An 18,414-nucleotide genomic window follows, 5' to 3' on the forward strand; every position below is an offset into this window, starting at 1 on the left:
AGATACAAGAATGATACATACATACAAATAGGAGGAATATACTCAGTAGGTTATAACCTTCATTATGATACCTTACAAGAGACCTTTTGCATAAAGCATATGCCAGTTACATCATATTTACACTCATAAGCATATTTCCATAAAACATATGGAGTGCAATGTCACAGCTGGGTTCCTATTGGGGTATAAATTGTTTGTTTTCAGTTAACCAGACCTCTTGTCCACAGCCCCAAATTCCAACCTTGCAGATACAGTATATGAATTAACATGATATTTTATTATTTATTTCCAGTAGTGCCCTCAGTGAGAAGATTAGGGCTTGGATTGACATCATTCTATCTAATTGTTTTCTTTCCAGTGATTTATCAATGTCTTTTAGATTGTAAACATGTTTTTTTTTATTACGAATCTAACAAATGACTTCTTCTTAAAGGGGACGTGCTACACGCACATACACAAAAGTCAGACTTTTTTATTAAGTAAAAAGAAGTCTTGAAAGGGGCTTTTTAATAGAAAGGTTTTTTTCTGTTTGTTTATTTACATTAGAAATTCAGGTTTGGAGGACTCTCTGATGGCTGGAGAACTAGTAGGATAACACCGTAAGTACCAAGAAAGTGAAACCTAATTAACTGTAAAAGATTTTTATTCAGACTGCTTAAAGGCAATCTGCAAAGAAAAGAAAACTGGAGTTGTGCCCCATTTTTCTTCTTTATGATGTATAAGAAAGGATGTAAATATGTTGGTAGTTTTTTAAAGGGTTTTTTTCTGCTCTGTTTTCATTTTGAAGTGCAGGTCTTGTATAGGCTGGAAGACCATACTGACTGGAGAACTAGTGAAATGATTACACCAAAGAAGCCAAAAGAGTGAAAGTTGAGCAAGTGAGAGGGGAGAGGACTTTTATCCAAACTGCTTCAAGCATTTTGGGTTTTGCTGTTGTTTTTTTTAACCCCTATTTAATTCCAATAACTAATTAATATTTTGGAAAAAGGTAGTCTTTCTCAAAGATTCAACATCATCACCCAGTCTATTAAGGTATGGAACTCAGAATAGACATTCCTGGGACCTCCCAGAAGTTCTCCAGCAAATCCAGGGAAGACCAGACTTGATATTTCTAAGATTTAAAAAAGAACCTCACAAACAAACAAACAGACAGACAGACAGACAGACAGAAACAAACACAAACCTGCAGAAGAAAAACATTTTCAGGCTTTTTTATTAGTAACAAAGAAGCAAAAAAGGACACGGGCCTAATCTATAATGAAATCTTTGCCAGTCACCTTTAAAACCCTGAATTTTTGTTAATACATTTTAATTTAAATGTTGGAAATACTCTTGGGAGAAAAGATCTTTATTTAAAAATCAACACGCCCACCCCTTCAACTATGTTCTGAGAAAGCTCCCAATACCTATTTCTGAGACCTGTAACAATGGGAGCTCTGCTTGCATAAGGACTGAGAAAAGACTTCAATATTTGACTTTATGTGACTTTTAACCTGAGTATCTCTGATATGTCCGTAAAATGCACCTGATGTTTCCCTCAGTTGTTGGAAATCAGCCAGTTTGCTGTGAATTAATTGACCATCTCTCTTAGCTATGTGTGTCATGTTCAGAGCTAGTTTGGATTGCAGTGAGCTACATTTGTAAATTGAGAATATTAATTTCAACATGTTAGACCTTCTTAACTTCTGTAATGGATTTATACACCTGAATGTTTGCAGAAATCTTTCCCAGAATAACTATTTATCTACTGTATTCTAAAGTCTACTAAAACAAATGCTGAAAACCAGCATTTGACAAGACTGTATCTCTCCATGCCCTGATTCTGAACTCTTGCACAGACTTTGACCCAGAGTAAGCATGTTCCTGTGGATAATTTGCTAGGTTAGTTCTATGATGCCAGTTCATCAGTCTATCCCTATTTGCAAACCACTTAAGAATGTGCTTAAAGCCCACTGGCATCAATAGGACTTAACCACATGCTTAAAATTATGCACATTCTTAAATGCTTTCATGGATAAGGATATATTTAAGCACCTGATTAACTGCTTTGCTAAATTAAGGCCTATTTTCTTTCTCCCTGACTACATGCCAAGAACCTGCAAGCTTCTAGCTTTGTCCTGCAATATGCAGTATATCAAACACTTCTCTTATTTGGGGATTTAGGGACCAATCAACTCCCATTTAAGCCAGTGGAAGCCTTTGACTTTAATGGGAACTTGATCAAGCCCTTTCATATGCCTTCAGAGTCGTGCCTTCTGCCAGTATTTACATCACTGGTGGCTTTGTTGCTGCAGTTCAAATTGGGTTTGCATTTACTTCCAGTGGGAACTATACTGTGACTACCTAATGCAGAAGAGACCCTGAGTTGAGATTCATGGGTCAGTTCCAGCTAAAATGTTTTGAGATGGGATTAGAAGAAACAATATAATATGGAACCATCTGTTTACCTATATGAAACCTGAAGCTCACTTGATTAGCCAGCAGAGGGATTTTGAGTGATTTGGGAAGTGCTCTGCTTTCTTGAACCATTTAGGCGTTGTCAGTTGTCTTCTGAGTGGCAGTAATGGCTATTATTTTCTTTGGCTTTGCATCAGTATGTTGCTGTTAGTACTACCATAAACATAAGAAACAATTATTGACCTGACAAAAAGGAGATTATCTTTAAGGATTCCTGTTGTGGAATGTTGAGTTGGATGCAATTTTTCCCACTAATACACACACACACACACACACACCCCTTGCTTGCTTAGTTGTGTTTTCTCTTTGTTTCTACTCCAGGAAGTGTGTCATGAAGAACAGTTCTTAGGTATGCCTCAGTCCTCAGCTGACACCTGAGCAGCAGAATGCAAATAACTCTGTGGTTGTTAACAAGGTCAAAGTTAAAAAAGAAACCTGCTACACTATATGAGGATTTTCTTGTTAATGTGCCAGGTGGCACCATTGCACATTTGAGGAGACTGATATTTCACTTGTATGACAAGCAAGTGCAAAATGACAGGGCAAAATGTGCAGAAAGGAGTAGTTATAGCCACATGTAGTTTCCATCTTACTTCTGGCTGTTTTAGAAACCTAGCTATCTGTGTCTCACCATTTCCCACTGGAATTCCATACCAGGCCATTGGGGGATATCATTATTAAATTAGGGGCACCGCCAGATGACTCACCAATGTTTTTATCAAAGTACCTCGCCCTTTAATTTGTTTGAGCCTTGCTGGCATTTTGAGGAGAACCCAATTCAATGTACTTTTTATGGGTTTTATTAAGATAATAAGCAGACAAAATATAAAACTAAATAATCATATCACTTCCTATATTACTCCACTTCCCTAACCAATTAAAAATCAGACAATGCAATGATTCAGTTCAGATCACAGTCAGCATCAAACTGATAAATAGATGAATTAACCGTAACATAAAATGGAATTAATACATTGACAAGAATATGGAATGAAATCGACACCTGGTCAAGACATATAATATCTATAATAAAATCATGAAGTCACTGTAATATGTGAGGAGTCCTTATGCATACTCATCCTGGACATTTAAGGAGATGTAGTCTCTTTCTCAGACCTGAAATGCCATTATGTGTTCATTGAATGATCTGTTCCATTTCCCCCCTCCTAGCTAATTTCTCTACTTTCAGTACAGCAGTGGTCAGCAATTTGTGGTTTCCCTTTTGGGCAGAGTGGTTTAATCTGGACACCTTTAAGAACTCAGGGTGACACCTTTTGATGTGGGGTAGGATCTGCTTAGAATTTGGGTTGGTATATGATGAATAGGGCCTTTCTAATATAAATTTATATTCATGTGCTACCTAAACACATACACTCACATTCACCCTTCAAAAAAGTTAGAAAAATCAGTAAATTAGCTGCAGGCATCCCCAGGATTGTGTTAAAATAAGAAACAAAAACGAATAATGTTACTTATCTAAGAAAAAGGTTCTGCTCTTTGACTTGCTTGGTCTTTAGAGCTTCAGAGTCAGGGATTACAGTGTAGGGGACTAGGTAGTGTTGGCTGTGTTCAATACCACATGCTGGCCAGTGGGATTCCTCTGGGCAGCTAGCTTGGCTGGTCTGTGGAAGTCTGGGTCTCCTCTTTCCTTAGGACTAGCCCAGGGAAAGTTGGGGCATCAGCCATTGTGGTGACCTGAGAGGAACACCTCTTCCACCTTGACCTTGAGCTTTAAAGTTGTGATTTGAGCTTGTTACATTCCAGAGCACCTCTCCAGAGATTTTCTAAGCAATTTGGGGAATCCCAGCTCTCACACCCCAACTGCACATTCCAAACCTGATTGTGTGGAGTCAAGCTTGATCTTTGGTCCCTTCTGAGGGCTCCCCTCCAACTGGCAGATGTTTTTCAATCACCACCCTAAACCACAAACATGGGCTTTATTTTCAAAAATACAAGCGCCTGGGACCAGTATGTGGTGATTCCACGGAAACTGCTTCAACCCTCTCCTCTACAGTAACGACGAAGGGGCATATCTGGCTCCTAATCCACTCAGACCTCACCACTTCCATGGATGTGATTTACGGTTTAGGGATAACACTCATTGTCTGTAGCCCACTCACACATCTCACTCACTCAGCGCTTCTTACTATAATCTTAGGGCCTCTGGACCACAGCAAAAATTTAGGGACTGACAGTGACTTAACTGGGGTAAAAGATTGCCTTTACTTTGACAGGGCCTAAGGACAGAGGGGCTTTTAAGATCTTGTTAACCTAAACCTGATTTCAGATAAAGCAAATTAAAGTTTTACACATTAAGCCACACTGCTTTAGGCCTGTAACCCTCGGAAGGCTGATGAAATTCAACATTCTCTAGTCTCTTCCTCTCTGCCTCCTCACTGTAATCCATCTCCTTTATCCCGGTTTTACTTCACCTGTAAAATTTCCTTTCCTCTTGAAAAGTCCTTTCCCTCAATTTCAAAATAAATGCTGGGCTAAGAGTACTTCGTCTATTGGTCTAATTGTGTTTTGCCTTGTTTTGAGCAGAGCAGGCACATTAGGAGAATCTTAGAGCACAGAATGGGACCATTACACCTTGGGATAGGGTTAGTGTTAGGGCTAGTAGGTGGACCTGAGCTAGCATTAGGGTTCGGGTTACTGGGTGGCCTCAGGATAGGGGTAGGATTGGGGCTACCTAGATGGACTTGAGGTAGGGTTAAGGTTAGAGCCAGTAGATGGCCCCAAGCTAGAGTTAGAGTTGGGCTATGTAGGTTTCCCTAACTGGGTTAAGGTTGGGGCCAGTAGGCAACCCTGGCCTAGGCTTAGGTTTCATAGGTGGCCCTGGACTAGGGATAGTGTTGGGGCCAGTTGGTGGATCCAAGCTAGGGTTATGGTGAGGGTTGATATGTAGCCCTGGGCTTGTGTTAAGGTTGGTGCCATTTGGTGGACTTGAACTAGGTTTAGAGTTTGGGCCAACTGGTGGCCCCAGGCCTGCAATAGGATTGATATTTGATATTACACACAGGACTTTTATATATATCCCGAATGTTAGGAAATAAAGCAGACCTGTTCTACTTGCGACATTTTTAAAGACTAAGGGCCACATTTCCCCTTTGTTCCACATGCAGAACTGCCATTGACAATAATGGGAGATGTACTCCCCACCCCCTGCACAGACTCAGCCCTGCTGCTAGCACATTGAGAGATGGAGCAGGGGAGCCAAGTCTCTGTCCATTCCTACCTTTGCCTGCCTACACCCTGCACAGGACAGGGGAGTCGTGGCCTTGAAGAGACTTCTCCCCCACTGTTGTGACTTGTGAGGTGTGTAGACAGTGCAGAGGAGCAAGGCAGTGCCTCTTTGTGGCTGCACTGGGCAAACAATGACCTGTCCATACATGTGACATACACGCTGTATGCCATGTGGACTGTTGCTGGGAACACAATGGCTGTTGCATTTGTCTACAGTTACTGGCATGCTAGAATTGAGTTCATAGGAAATTTACAGCCTATAAAGCACTGAATTAAATTTATGTTTCTGCAACTGCATTGAAGACAATGAATTGGCATGAGCATAACTGAGGGCAAAATTTGGCCCACTGTATTTATCAGAATCAGTCTTCTAAAAGCAAAAGTAACTCCTCTTAGAAAGGTTAGAGTATTGTATTCTAGAGGAGTGGCCAAGCTCAGTTGGTGGTAGCAGTGGCGAGAAATATTTAGGAGGAATTTCCTAGTTTAGACAAAACCAGTGTGTAATATCACTTCTCTGGGCCAAAGTTTCCCCCTGTATAAAAGAGAGATGAAAATATTCAACTACTGCACAGGAGGGGTTGGCGATTTAATTAATATCTGGAACCATTTTGATGGTAAAAACTACATAAGTGCAAAATATTTTGGTTTGTTTCTTCCTGCTCTGAGTCCTGCCAGGCTCCTTTTTATACCATTCGGCATTATAGTGGTATGGTGCTATTACAGAATTTCATTTTCTGCATTCATCACATTCATTGCCACCTTTTTCTCTACTACGGGGAAACATTCTAAAGGGAACAGCTGCTAGATGGATTATATTTTTATGCCTAATCTTTACATTTTAGGTCATCAATACCATGCTCAAATATTTGCAGTGTTCTGTGTCACTAATATAGACATCCGATACACAAATTCTGTTCCTTTCCTCCCAATACTCAGGAGGTAATCCCTTATCCCTCACAATCACATGTAATTTAGGATTAGACCACTGATGGGTTAAGATGTGAGTGCCTCAAGAAGCAACTGAAATAGCTCTGAAGAGCACATTCATTCTGTACGAGCATGATATTGCTTGGAATTTTTTTAGATGATCGTCAGAGCTGCAAACAGCCTGTTCCATTTTGAGTTTATTGGAGGTACTTTCTTGTTCTTTCTGTGTAATGCTCTACATAGATGAATAACCCAGAATCTATAACAGCCGAGCCCAGTATTATTAAGCAGGCCCAAGTTCTGTTGTCAGTTATACTGAGGTTGCACCAATAGAACTGAGAGCAAAATCTGATGTAGAGTTCAGAAAATTAACCTCTGTTCCTTGTCTGCCACTCCTAATTTTGTTAGATTAGCCCTTATTTGCAGTGTGGTATGCTACAGTAATAGTCCAAAACACCACAGTTTAACATCAGTGATATTGCAGCGTTTCTTCATCCTCTTCTGTAGCAGAAGACGACAGAGCCTGTCTAACAGAATGATAGGGGAGCATCTCCTTGCTGAAATTTTTTCACCCAGGATTTTCTTCTAAAGGATTTTCCACACAAGGGTGTTTAAATAGCAAAGAGTGAAGTTGAATGCAGGTTAAGTTGAACAATTAAACCCTGTGCCCTGTTCTGTCTGTGTACTTGAGTTGCCTCCAGCCTACCTCCCTGTGTTCTGTTTTTCTGGTGTTCTCAGTAGAACTCCCTCCAGGGAACCCTGGCCCTCTGACTCCAGTTCGACTGATCATGATACATCTTCCCAATTTTACAAACATTTTAATATAAACATTAAAAACAAGTAATTGATGCCCGGATCCCCACTTTGGCCTGAGGTGCTGGTACATAGCCAAGTTGGAGTCTTATCTTTACCACAGACTCAGCTGGTTACCCAGGCTTTGAGACAGGCCACTCCCGTTGTGGTTGCCTGTTGGGGAAACTCTCTCTCTCTCTCTGCGGGTCTAGCAAACTGTCTCTCTCTGGAGTCCTCCCTCTTCATGGGGTTGGCCTCTGAATGGTTCTCTCTCTCTCCATTCTGTGATAATCTCTGCGTCTCTGGGTTCGTGTCTGCTGGCTTGTGTCTCTTGTTCCTTGGGACCACTTGTCCCACTTGTGGAGTCACCTCTTATGACCCGGGTGCCACTGCAACCCTCACCACTCCTTGAGTCCATTCCATGTCTCTGTAATGGCTATATCCCTCAGAGTGCCTGTCTCCAAGGCTGGTAAATCCTTGGCTGACTTGTCATACTCTAGTGCCTGCTTTCTCAGATCATTAGCCATCTCATCTCAGTGACGTTTCCATCCCTCTGGCTGCAACAGGTCTCCCTTCATTGGTAGCAGGTTTTGGTCTTTCGTTCCATCATTGTCTGTGCTGGGCTGTTTGGCACCTCTGATTACACTATTACTGGGTGGCCACAGGTGTGCTGATGGAATCGCTTCACTCCAGATACCACAGCCATCGTACCCCTGTTCAGTCTCTGACAGGAGTCTGCTGGCATAAGTGAGCAGCTGCTCCTGCAAAAAAGCTACACCCAATCCTTTCTCTGATGCATCACACTGGAGTGCCAGTGGTTCTCCTGGCTAACAGTACTTCAACACAAGGGTATCCAATATCATTTGCATCAGCATGTCAAATGCTTGCTGTTGGGGACATTCCCAGTCAACATACTGAGCTAATGCATGGGTTGTGGTACTGTAGTCAGGTGTGGACAGAATTTGGACAGAAAATGTATCACTTCTATGAAGCCCAGAACCCCTTTCACATCCACTGGGGCTGGCGTGTCTACAACTGCTTTGATCTTCTTGGGCTCTGCTGTCAGTCCCTCTGCTGTGAGCAGATGTCCAATATATGTCACCTCACAAGTCACGTTTTTTCTGGGTTGAGTTTTATGTTCTTGTTACTGCATCGCTGAAGAAGAGCTTATACTTCTCCGTCATGGTCTCCTTTGGCAGCAGTATCATTACTTCTTTCGCCTACAATGAGGATACCATCTGTAAATATTTTCACACCAGTCAGTCCTGTCTGCAATTGAGTGAGTCTTCTCTGGAACACCTTTTATGTCCCTCAGCATGCACAGCCATCTGTAGAGACCAAATGGTGTTGCAGAGGTTGTCAGCATCCTAGACTCTTTATTCCGGCGTATGTGCCAAAACCAGTTCTTCATATCACAGACCGTACGGATTCTGGCTCTGGAGAGTTCTGGCAAGATGTCATCAATTATGGCATCTTTTCAGTGGCTTTGCGTCTATGCAGCTGCATAATTTTCCTGCTGGCTTCTATACCACGCCACACTGCCTACCCAGGCTGTACTGGCCTCTACCAGTGCTATGATACACCTATAATCTCAGACTTTCTAGCTCCTTGCATACTGGATTACATATTGCCACGGGAATTTTCCTTCGTGATAAGTTCCACTATGGAGTCTACTCCCAGTTGCAACTTTTCTTCCAGGCACCTGTCAACTTTGAAACATCCCCATAGGCTTTTAAAATTGCCTCCATAGTCCATGGGACTCCCTTTTGTTTCTCAAACGGCAGCACCCTGATCAGACCCATGGCTTGTATGGCCGTATTCCCCAAGGGGGACTTGACAGACTCACTGATTCAAGACAGGTTACTCTCCTGCTGTTGTCATCCTCCCACATGGCCGGGTCTGGGAACAGCTCAAACTCTTCCTTCCACTGGGCCCATTGCTGGACTAGGTTTGGTGTCTGCAAATCCAGGGCTCCGGGTGGCTTCAGACCAAGTGCCATGGCTCACGCTGCCAGCTGCTGCACTTCAGAGAGCTCACTGCTCAGATGCTGCTACCATGTTTCATTAGCAAAGAGTGAAGCTCGGTGCAGTAGAGTTGAACAAGTGGAACTTCATTAAACCCTGTGCACTGTTCTGTTCACATGGCTGAGTTACTTCCAGCCTAACTCCTGCATTTCTTGTTTTCCTGTGTCTCCTCAACAATAGCTCCTGCAGGGAACATGAGCCCTCTGACTCCAGTTCCACTGATTGTGATACAGAGGGGACAATTCAAGCCAACAACTAATACAACCTCAGTAATAGAGAGGAAATGTCCAATTTGTCATACTCAGAATGTTTTGCAGGAACATCTCTGATCTGATGCACTTTTGATGAATCACAGGCAAGGCTCTGATGGAAGCCTGCCTCATTTCCTTGCAGGCTGCTGGAGACTCCAGGTGGACTGCTCCAAGCCAGGACCAGCCAGTTAGGGTGGAAGCAGAGCTTCCAGACTTCGAGGACAGCTGGGTCCCTATGCTGCCCAACTCCCAAGTTGGTAGCCCTGAGAGCCTGGAATGAAACTATATTTCCAAATACTGACATTTCCCATGAACCAGAAATCCCATTTCAGCCAGCTCTACTCAATACCATTGTACGCTTATATTCATGTATACGCAGAGTACACTCTTAAAAGCACCTTTGAAGAACATTCTTTTTCATTGAAGCAACTGTCACAGGATTATCCATCATGTCTTCAGGGTGGTAACAGACATGTCTTGTCTTGACAATTCTCCCAGAAAATGAAGAGAAGATTGGAGACTCCCTGAGCACCATATCTCTAGAGAAAAAATACTAGATATCCTGACTGTTATTGATTGAAAAGATATATTGTTTGTGCATCATATTCTCATCATTTTTTTAAAAAAGTGCCTAGAATAATAAACCAGCCATTGATTCTGGAAGTTATTGTGTCAGAAACAATATTATCAAACTGGGAGCATACACAATTTTTGTATACTCCAGATCTCTCATTTTTCACAGTGCAACAGTGTTAGTTGATAACAAAACCTGTCGCATCTGGTATGTTCATGAGAAATAATAAATGTGATAGTCACATGCATTAGTTCTGTCGATGGCAAATGAAGAAGGATTACAGGAGAGAATGAATGTAGTGTTTGTGACTGAGGACATGAGGGAACTGAAGAAAGATTTGCCAGAAATCACTGGTAACTTTGCTTTACCTGAAGGCAAGATGGTGACAGGGAAATAATATTTTTTGTATACAGCAGATGCTGCAATGAACTTGGATTCAGAGAAGCTAGGTTTTAGTGGCTGGCTCTGACACTGGCTTAGTGTGTGTGATTTGGGGCAAGTCACCTTCACTCTCTGGTTTTCAGTTTTGTCCATTTGTGAAATGGGCATGATCAAATGTCGCTCTCGCTATAAAGTGCTTTGAGATCTATGGATGAAACGAACTCCATGTGTGCAAAGTCCCTAAGTGTGCAGCTTTGGATTATTCCATATATTAAAGCACTAGAGTTGAGCTTTTTATTATTTAGTGCCTGGCACCATAATCATCTTTTACAGCAATGAATGGCCCTGGTGTCCCCGCCAGCCCTGATAACAATGGACATTCCGCCGAAACACTTTATTCCATCATAGGTTCAACCTCTGTTGCTCCCCCAACCTTTGATCAGCTGGTCACTGGGAAAAAGATGGCTGCTGAAGCTTCTGCGTCTTCCCCTGTGGTCCTTATCTTGCTTGAGATTTAAAGCCATCGGAATAATATTTTAAAATTAGCGATAAATATTGCATTATGTTTTCGAATTTGGGGACAGTAAAAGGCTAACTCAGCAGGTGCTCAGCCCTGGTGTGAGAACCAGAGGGTTTTCAAGGATTTCTGCCATTTTGGAGAAGTTTTTGTTACTGTTCAATTTCCTTTGGAGCATTTTTAGTAAGACAGGGGTGGGCTTGGCTGGAAGATTTAATGGCATTTTTATTGCCATTCCTTTTTTCTGAGCTGATCTTGAAAGGATCCCTTGCATGATATATAAATTCTCTTCTCTTTGTAGAACTGACATCAGATACAAGGAAAGGAGAGCACATATTAAAAATAAGCCTTTAAGCTGGCACTAGGGGAGAAAGTTTTTAAGATGCCTGGAAGTTGCACAAGCAACAGAAGAAGCAAAAATATTTTGATTTCTCTAGTGCAGTGGTTCTCAACCCATGGCCTGTAGGCCGCATGCAGCCCAATTAGCACACAGCTGTAGTCCAGCTCAGCTGTGTACTAAAGGCTGACCCGCGTGCTGGGGTCCACCAGGTTCCCGGCTGCCCGGTGCGGAGGGGTTGGGCCAGTGGTGAGCTGGAGCAGGTTCGCACCGGTTCGCGCAAAGCGGTTGTTAAATTTTTCAGCCGGTTTAGAACCGGTTGTTAAATTTTGCAGCTGGTTGAGAACCGGTTGTTAAAGGGGTGGGCAAACTCCTGTCCTGCCCGTCCCGCCCGAGCTCTCGGCTCCCCCTGTGACTTTGTACTCACTCGGCAGCACTGCACGCCTTCGGTGGCATTTCGGCGGCGGGCCCTTCACTCGTTCCGGGTCTTCGGCGGCACTTTAGCAGCAGGTCCTTCAGTGCCGCCGAAGACCTGGAGCAAGGGAAGAACCTGCCACCGAAGTGCCGCCGAAGACCCAGAGCAACTGAAGGAACCGGATCTTCAGCTTCTGGCAGCTCATCACTGGGTCCGGCTGGGCTGCCCCGCCGCACTGCGCGGAGGGGTCGGGGTTGGGAATGCCGGCCCACCCCACGTGGCAGGAGTTCAGGGTTGGGGCTGCCGGCAGGCCCCGTGAGCTCCGGGGTCCGGGACTAGGGCAGCCAGCCCGCCCCATGTGGTGGGGGTCTGGGGCTGCCGGCAAGCCTTGTGGGGTCTAGGGCAGCTGTGTGGCAGGGGTCCTGGGTCCAGGGTTGGGGTCTGGGCTGCTGCTGTCCTGCCACCAAGCCCCTGTGGCCCAGGTAACACATTGTGGGCCACATATGCAGCCCACAATGTGTAATAAGTTGAAAACCACTGCTCTAGTGGGTTTGATTCAGTATGAGGGGTGGGAAATAAACGCCTTCTCCCCTTTCTGCTTTCTATTATATGGAATAAAGTGAAGAAATATTTTATAAGATACTTCCCCTCCCACATAAAATAAAATCACTGCTGATCTTTTTAAGGAAACATATTACTCATTACTATGGAAGTTCCTGTAGAAAACATCCAGTCAGAACCCTTGTCTAAGCCCTTAAATGTAAAAAATATGGCAAGGTAACCTTCCATTTCTTTTGTTCCATTGGCTTTTAAGCACAACCAGTGATTTAGACTCCTCTGAAATCATAGATTAAAAAAGGAAAAGGAAATTACTGATTTCTGTTGTTTTTCTGTAGAATTTTTATTACAATAGCATTTTCGAGTGGTCCTGGGAAACAGCACCCTGCAGTTTTCCTTAGATCATCACCATACCAACTGTTGTTCAGTGACTGAGGGATGTTAAAAGTCAAATTAAAGCAAACGTGTTCCCTCTGATTTTCCTTTCCGGTATCCTCCTGTGTCCACCTGTCTCTCCCAAATAAATGTCCCACACCTCAGGCACCTGCTGCTCCTTCTGGGACTTTTATTCTTAGTACTCAGGCAGATCAATCCATCCGTTTGAATTACCTGCTCCTGCAAATTTAGACATCTCTTATATGGGGAATCTGTTATAGAGCCTAAGATAGGTGAACAAAATCCAAGTCAATATGTACAAAAAATGATGGCATTAAGTCCCTCCTAAAGGATTCTGTCTGACTTTTGTCACATATTAGTTAGTTTGCCTTCTATAATTAATCATTGGCTGATTGCTTCCCTTAATGTGGGTTTTCAAAGTGAATTACAATTAAAAAGCTATAGAAGAAGAGGAAGGGATTATCTTGCCTCTATAAATTGGTCAATTTCTTATTTGATTTTTTTCCCTTTGTAAGTAAATCACCATTTGACTCTTCCGAGATCATGTCTTTAGGTGCTGAGAGAGCTCCTGAGAAAGGATTTCCCACCAGCCCCCTTCACCAGTGCATTAATGAGAATACCAACTTTTGTGTGCCAGCAATCCTTCAGGTTACAGTTCAAATACTCACGAGAGAATATAAGCTTTTCTCAAGGACCTGCCCACTCTTTTTGTAGGCAGAGGACCTAGGTTTTAGCGCTGGCTCGGCTATTGACTTTGTGTGTGTGATGTTGGGCAAGTCATTTTTCTTTTTTCCTGGTCTCAGTTTATTCCTCTCTAAAATGGGAATGATAATGCTTGGCCTTTAAAAAGAGCTTTGAGATCATGGATGAAGAGCACCCTGTAAGAGCTAAGTCTTGTTAGGAAGTTTTAGTGGTGAATGGATAGTTAAAAGTCTGGGTATGTGTGGGAACCTTTATTATGAAAGTGACTTTGCCATGTCAAATCTGAAATCATCTGATGGGCAACAGTAGGACCCATGAACAGGTCTGGGTATAAGATATATTTTTGGGGGGAAATGGCTCAAAGAGCACATAACTGTCTCCTAAATGTACATGTGACTTGGGGATTAATAACACTATAAAACACCAAATCTCACTTCTCCAGAGACACTCCATGAATAACAAATAATACTGCCACCTTCAGATTACTCACCACCTTGAATCTATTTTCTGATCAGTCTCAGAGGTCTGGTCTACTCTTAAATGTTTCACGGGTATAGCTATGTTGGTTGGGGGGTGATTTTTTTTTTTACCAATAAAGCTGTGCCAGTAAAAGCCCGAGTGTAGATGCAGTAATAATGGTATAGCACTTTTATACCGATCTAACTGTGTCGACACTAAGAGGGTTTTGCTGGTTTAACAATACCAGCATAACTATAACAATAAAACCCTCCTGGTGTAGACAAGACCTTAGTGAAGTGACATGATTAGAACTAAGGTCATGGGTTTTCCATGTTATCTTGAATGCAGAACTGGTAGAGTGTGAGTGAAAAGTCGCAAAGGAATCCCTCAGGAATATTTTAGATCAACTATGAATTTAAGGATAACCCCATCAAGGGGGATGAAAAAAATCGCCAGGCAAAAAACAAGCACGTATGCCTCCATCCTGTAATGAGCTCGGATTGGGTATGGGGATAGGGTCCTTAATATACATTTTGTTCTGAAAAGTTTCTGAATAGAAATATTCTGAAAGCAATAGGCTTGCCCAGATGTAATTGAGGGCAGCATCTGGTTGCAGAATATTTATTATTGATGCTGATGCACAAGACAGAAAGAACTTGGCTTGAGTTTTGAATCCTAAGGCTGTTTGTAGGACTGGTGGTTAGAAAAAAACATCTTTTTACTTGTAAACTATGCACTTCTGCTATGGAATCACTCAGGCACCATAAATGTAGAATCCCATGAGCCCATTTCTTCAAAGTCATTTTCAGAGTAGAACTGAACATTAAAGTGTCATTTTTGTTCTGTGATCAAAAGTGTCCCTCTCCCTGACTAGACTCAGATATTTTACAACTGCCCACCTTTCCCTGACAACAAACAACCTTGCCAAAAGTGCATCCAGCTTCCCACTAGTCGTTCCGTGTTAGAACGTCACGTAACCACATGCATTCGCCTACCAAACCCTTCCACCGCCCCACCCCTACATTTGCATGTGCCTGCCTGCATGCACAAATGCATATGTTCACTTTCAGGCACACGTGCAAACACACACACACACACACACACACACACAGAGTTTAGCACTCTGTCTCTTCCTGCCTATCTGGTCTCCAAATCATTTTTTAAATGCCGCCAAGTGCTCTTTTGAGTCTGCCAAAAGCTGAAAAAAGCATTTGGAGAAGCAGCAGCTTGGGAATAGAAGATGCTCAGAGTAACTATTAATTATGTAACTCTAGCACTAGGGCTCACATGAGACCAGTGACTGTTCTATTGAGGGACACTAAAAACAGAAATAGCCTCCTAGAGCAAAGTTAAGCACGAAAATCCTGCCTGTATTAAAAAAAAAAATGCAAAATCCCCCTCTCTTCCTGACCTGCATACAGAACTGGTCCAGAATATACCACAGATCTCCATAGCCAGGATCAGCAGGAGAACTGTCCCCAAAATCTAGAAATGTTTCCTTCAGACTTTAGTTTACCGATATCCAGCTCCCTATCCTGCCACCCTTACTCATGTCTGAGTAGCATCTTACTCTGGAGCTCTGGGAGAGAAAGTGTGGAGCTAAAGAGTGTCCTTTAAACTCTCTGATAAAGCTTAAACCTAACATCCGGGCCAGCTCAGCTGACCAGTAGACAGAGGACAAGGCTGTGTCCCCACCCACTGTTTGCACCCTCACACTGTATTTCAAGTAGCTCGTGCCCCTGGTGGCACATCTCTGAACATGACCGGGCCTGGACCTTTAGAGGTCGCTTAACTGGGGACAGCTGCTTTCACTTTACACCTCCATACCCATGTCAGGGTTAGGCCCAATTTAGCCCCATTTGCAAGGCTGCATAAATGGCAGATTAAGATTCTGGGCCTGGCACATTAACTGTCTGGCTTTGTGCCCGCCCCTGTTTGGAACACTGATTGTCAGGACGCCTTGATGGGAAAGGCTAGCGTTATGGGTAAGATAGTAGCTTGGGACTCCAGAAATCTGGTTGCCATCCCTGGCACTACCATAGGCCTAGGTTGGTGTTTGGGGAAAGGTACACGGTGGTTCTTCTTCTTTCCCAACGGGTTTTCATCTTGAGTTAAAAAAAAACAACCACCAAAAAACCAAAACAGGTCCATCCCCAGTAAAAGGCCACGGTGCACTGCAGCTCACTCACTGGGAGCCCAGACGAAAACGGGGGGACGTATAGGCCATGCAGCTCATGTGAATTACCAAAGAGGGAAATTATCCCAAGTGCATGATGATCACTGTCCAGGAGAAGCCTTTGCATCTTTGTCCTTCTAACCTTTTCCTTTTTTTCTCCCTCTCCAGTTTGTTGCTCAGCCAAACTGCCAGCAGCTGTTAGCTACACTTTGGTACGACGGCTTTCCAGGATGGAGGCGGAAACACTGGGCAGTCAAGCTCTTGACCTGCATCACCATTGGACTGCTATTTCCTGTGCTTTCTGTGGCATATTTAATTGCACCTAAGAGCAGGCTGGGACTGTTCATTAAAAAGCCATTTATAAAGTTTATCTGCCACACCGGTTCTTACCTAACCTTCCTCTTCATGCTACTTCTGGCATCGCAGCACATTGTCAGGACTGATCTCCATGTGCAGGGACCACCTCCCACTGTCGTCGAATGGATGATCCTACCCTGGGTTCTAGGTAAAACAGAGGAAACACAAATATGCTTGGGCCTCAACTGGCAGACTTACACTCATGATAACTGCATGTGGATTAATTGCTAGTCTCGGTGTTATCTGCGTGTAAACAGGTTTGGCAACCAAATCTGGAAACTTCATTAACTGCTGTCCTTCTTCTGGAACTATGGGGCTAGGGCTGTTTTGTTGTTTTTATTGCCATCTACTGTGTCTTTTGGCATAGCCCTCAGGAAGCTGCACCAACCTGGGGTAGCTGCAAGAGGTGCTGTGTCCGTTTGATGCACAGTTCCTTCCTCGCTTCCCCTTTGCTCTGAGTGGGGAAGGGGCATCATAACTGGCTGCTGGCCTATACCAGCAACAAATTGTGACTCTCTCATATTGGCTCCACTGCACTGGCTGGTGCACGGGGGAGGCAGAGCTAAGAGTCTGCTCGCTCTTTGCCCATTCCCCACCCGTCCTGACATTTTGGATCTTTCCCCCTGTTCCCTCAACAGCGGAAAATTTAAAAGGCGCCAAGACATTGACAAGGCACCACTTGTGCTCAGCGGCCGCTGCCCCACTCCCCCCCTAGCTACGCGACTGCCTGCACATGGGGCATCAGAGGGAAGACTCCTGCTCTGCCTTATGCCCCGGTGCTGGCACATAATCCAAGTCACAGTCTAGCTCTCCAATATGAACGGGGGAGAGCTGGTTATTGGAATGTCAAAGCAGAAGCTGCCTATTCCAAGCTGATTAGTGCAGCCCTAATTGTGAAGAAAAATGAGTGGCAGCTTCCCCGTTCTGTCTGTTTCACAAAAGCAAAGAATAAAGATGATATGGCAGCATGGAACCCAGCTTTCAGAGCCCTCAGAAGTGTAAGAGCAAAAAACCACATTTTGATACGTTTGATGAGTCAGATTCATTTCCCCTTTCAAGCTGACCTGCCTTGAGCTCAAATGCACACTGTGGCAAATAAAACCTTGTAGACTCACAGAGGAAACACAAGCTCTCCTTTCATTAGGCTCACGTCTGGCTTCGTTTACTCTACCTTGCTCTTGTGTTAAAATGTACCTGCTCCCATGTACCATCAGCTTAGGCTGGAGTCTCATTCTGAGGCTCCCTTAAGAGAAATCTGCTTCTCCTGATGAAAACAGGCTGTAGGGCCGAGAAGAATATCTGCCAAGGATTGTATGGGCAGAGGGCAAATTCCACAATAGTGTTCTTGCTGGCTACTCCTCTCAGTTCCAGCAAGCCACTCCTTCAAGATCGGGTGCTTCACCCAATTCAGAGGCCATGTGAATACAAATGCTTTTAAAAGATATAAAATAAGAGAGAGTTGTTTCCTTACTCTCCCCTGCCAAATGTGACATCGCAAGGCCACTCATGATGTAGCTTCCCCCATTAAGCCACCCATATATGTTGCTTTCTGCTGCATTGTTGCCATGAAGGTGCCATCTTCCTGCCCTACAGCTGGCACGTACAATCAGGTCCAGTGTTTCGAACCTGGACTTACTTTAAACTCAGCCCTAAGGTTCTGGGCTCAGCACGTTCACTTTGGGCCCGTCCCTACTCAGAAGGGTGATTCGTAGGATGGTCAAGCCCTGGGTTAGGACTCAAAGGAGTTCAGTTCTTGGCTCTACCACAAGCTTCATGTCTCACCTGGGACAGGTCGGTAACTAGAGCTGACCGGAGCACCACAATGAGGTTTCAAAATTTGTTTTC

The 18,414-nt window shown here is 43.7% G+C and overlaps 1 protein-coding gene across 3 annotated transcripts in view; it reads left to right on the forward strand.

Moving 5' to 3' along the window:
* The window catches only part of TRPC5 (transient receptor potential cation channel subfamily C member 5), a 135,282-nt gene that overhangs the window by 77,108 nt on the left and 39,760 nt on the right, over positions 1 to 18,414 (forward strand). For all 3 annotated transcript variants that reach the window (XM_074962460.1, XM_074962459.1, XM_074962461.1), the window contains one exon: positions 16,381 to 16,717. In XM_074962460.1, coding sequence (XP_074818561.1) covers positions 16,381 to 16,717 — 337 coding nt within the window. The remainder of the gene's footprint in view (positions 1 to 16,380; positions 16,718 to 18,414) is intronic.

Source organism: Natator depressus, chromosome 9 (assembly GCF_965152275.1).
Source record: "Natator depressus isolate rNatDep1 chromosome 9, rNatDep2.hap1, whole genome shotgun sequence".
NCBI classification, from domain to species: domain Eukaryota; kingdom Metazoa; phylum Chordata; order Testudines; family Cheloniidae; genus Natator; species Natator depressus.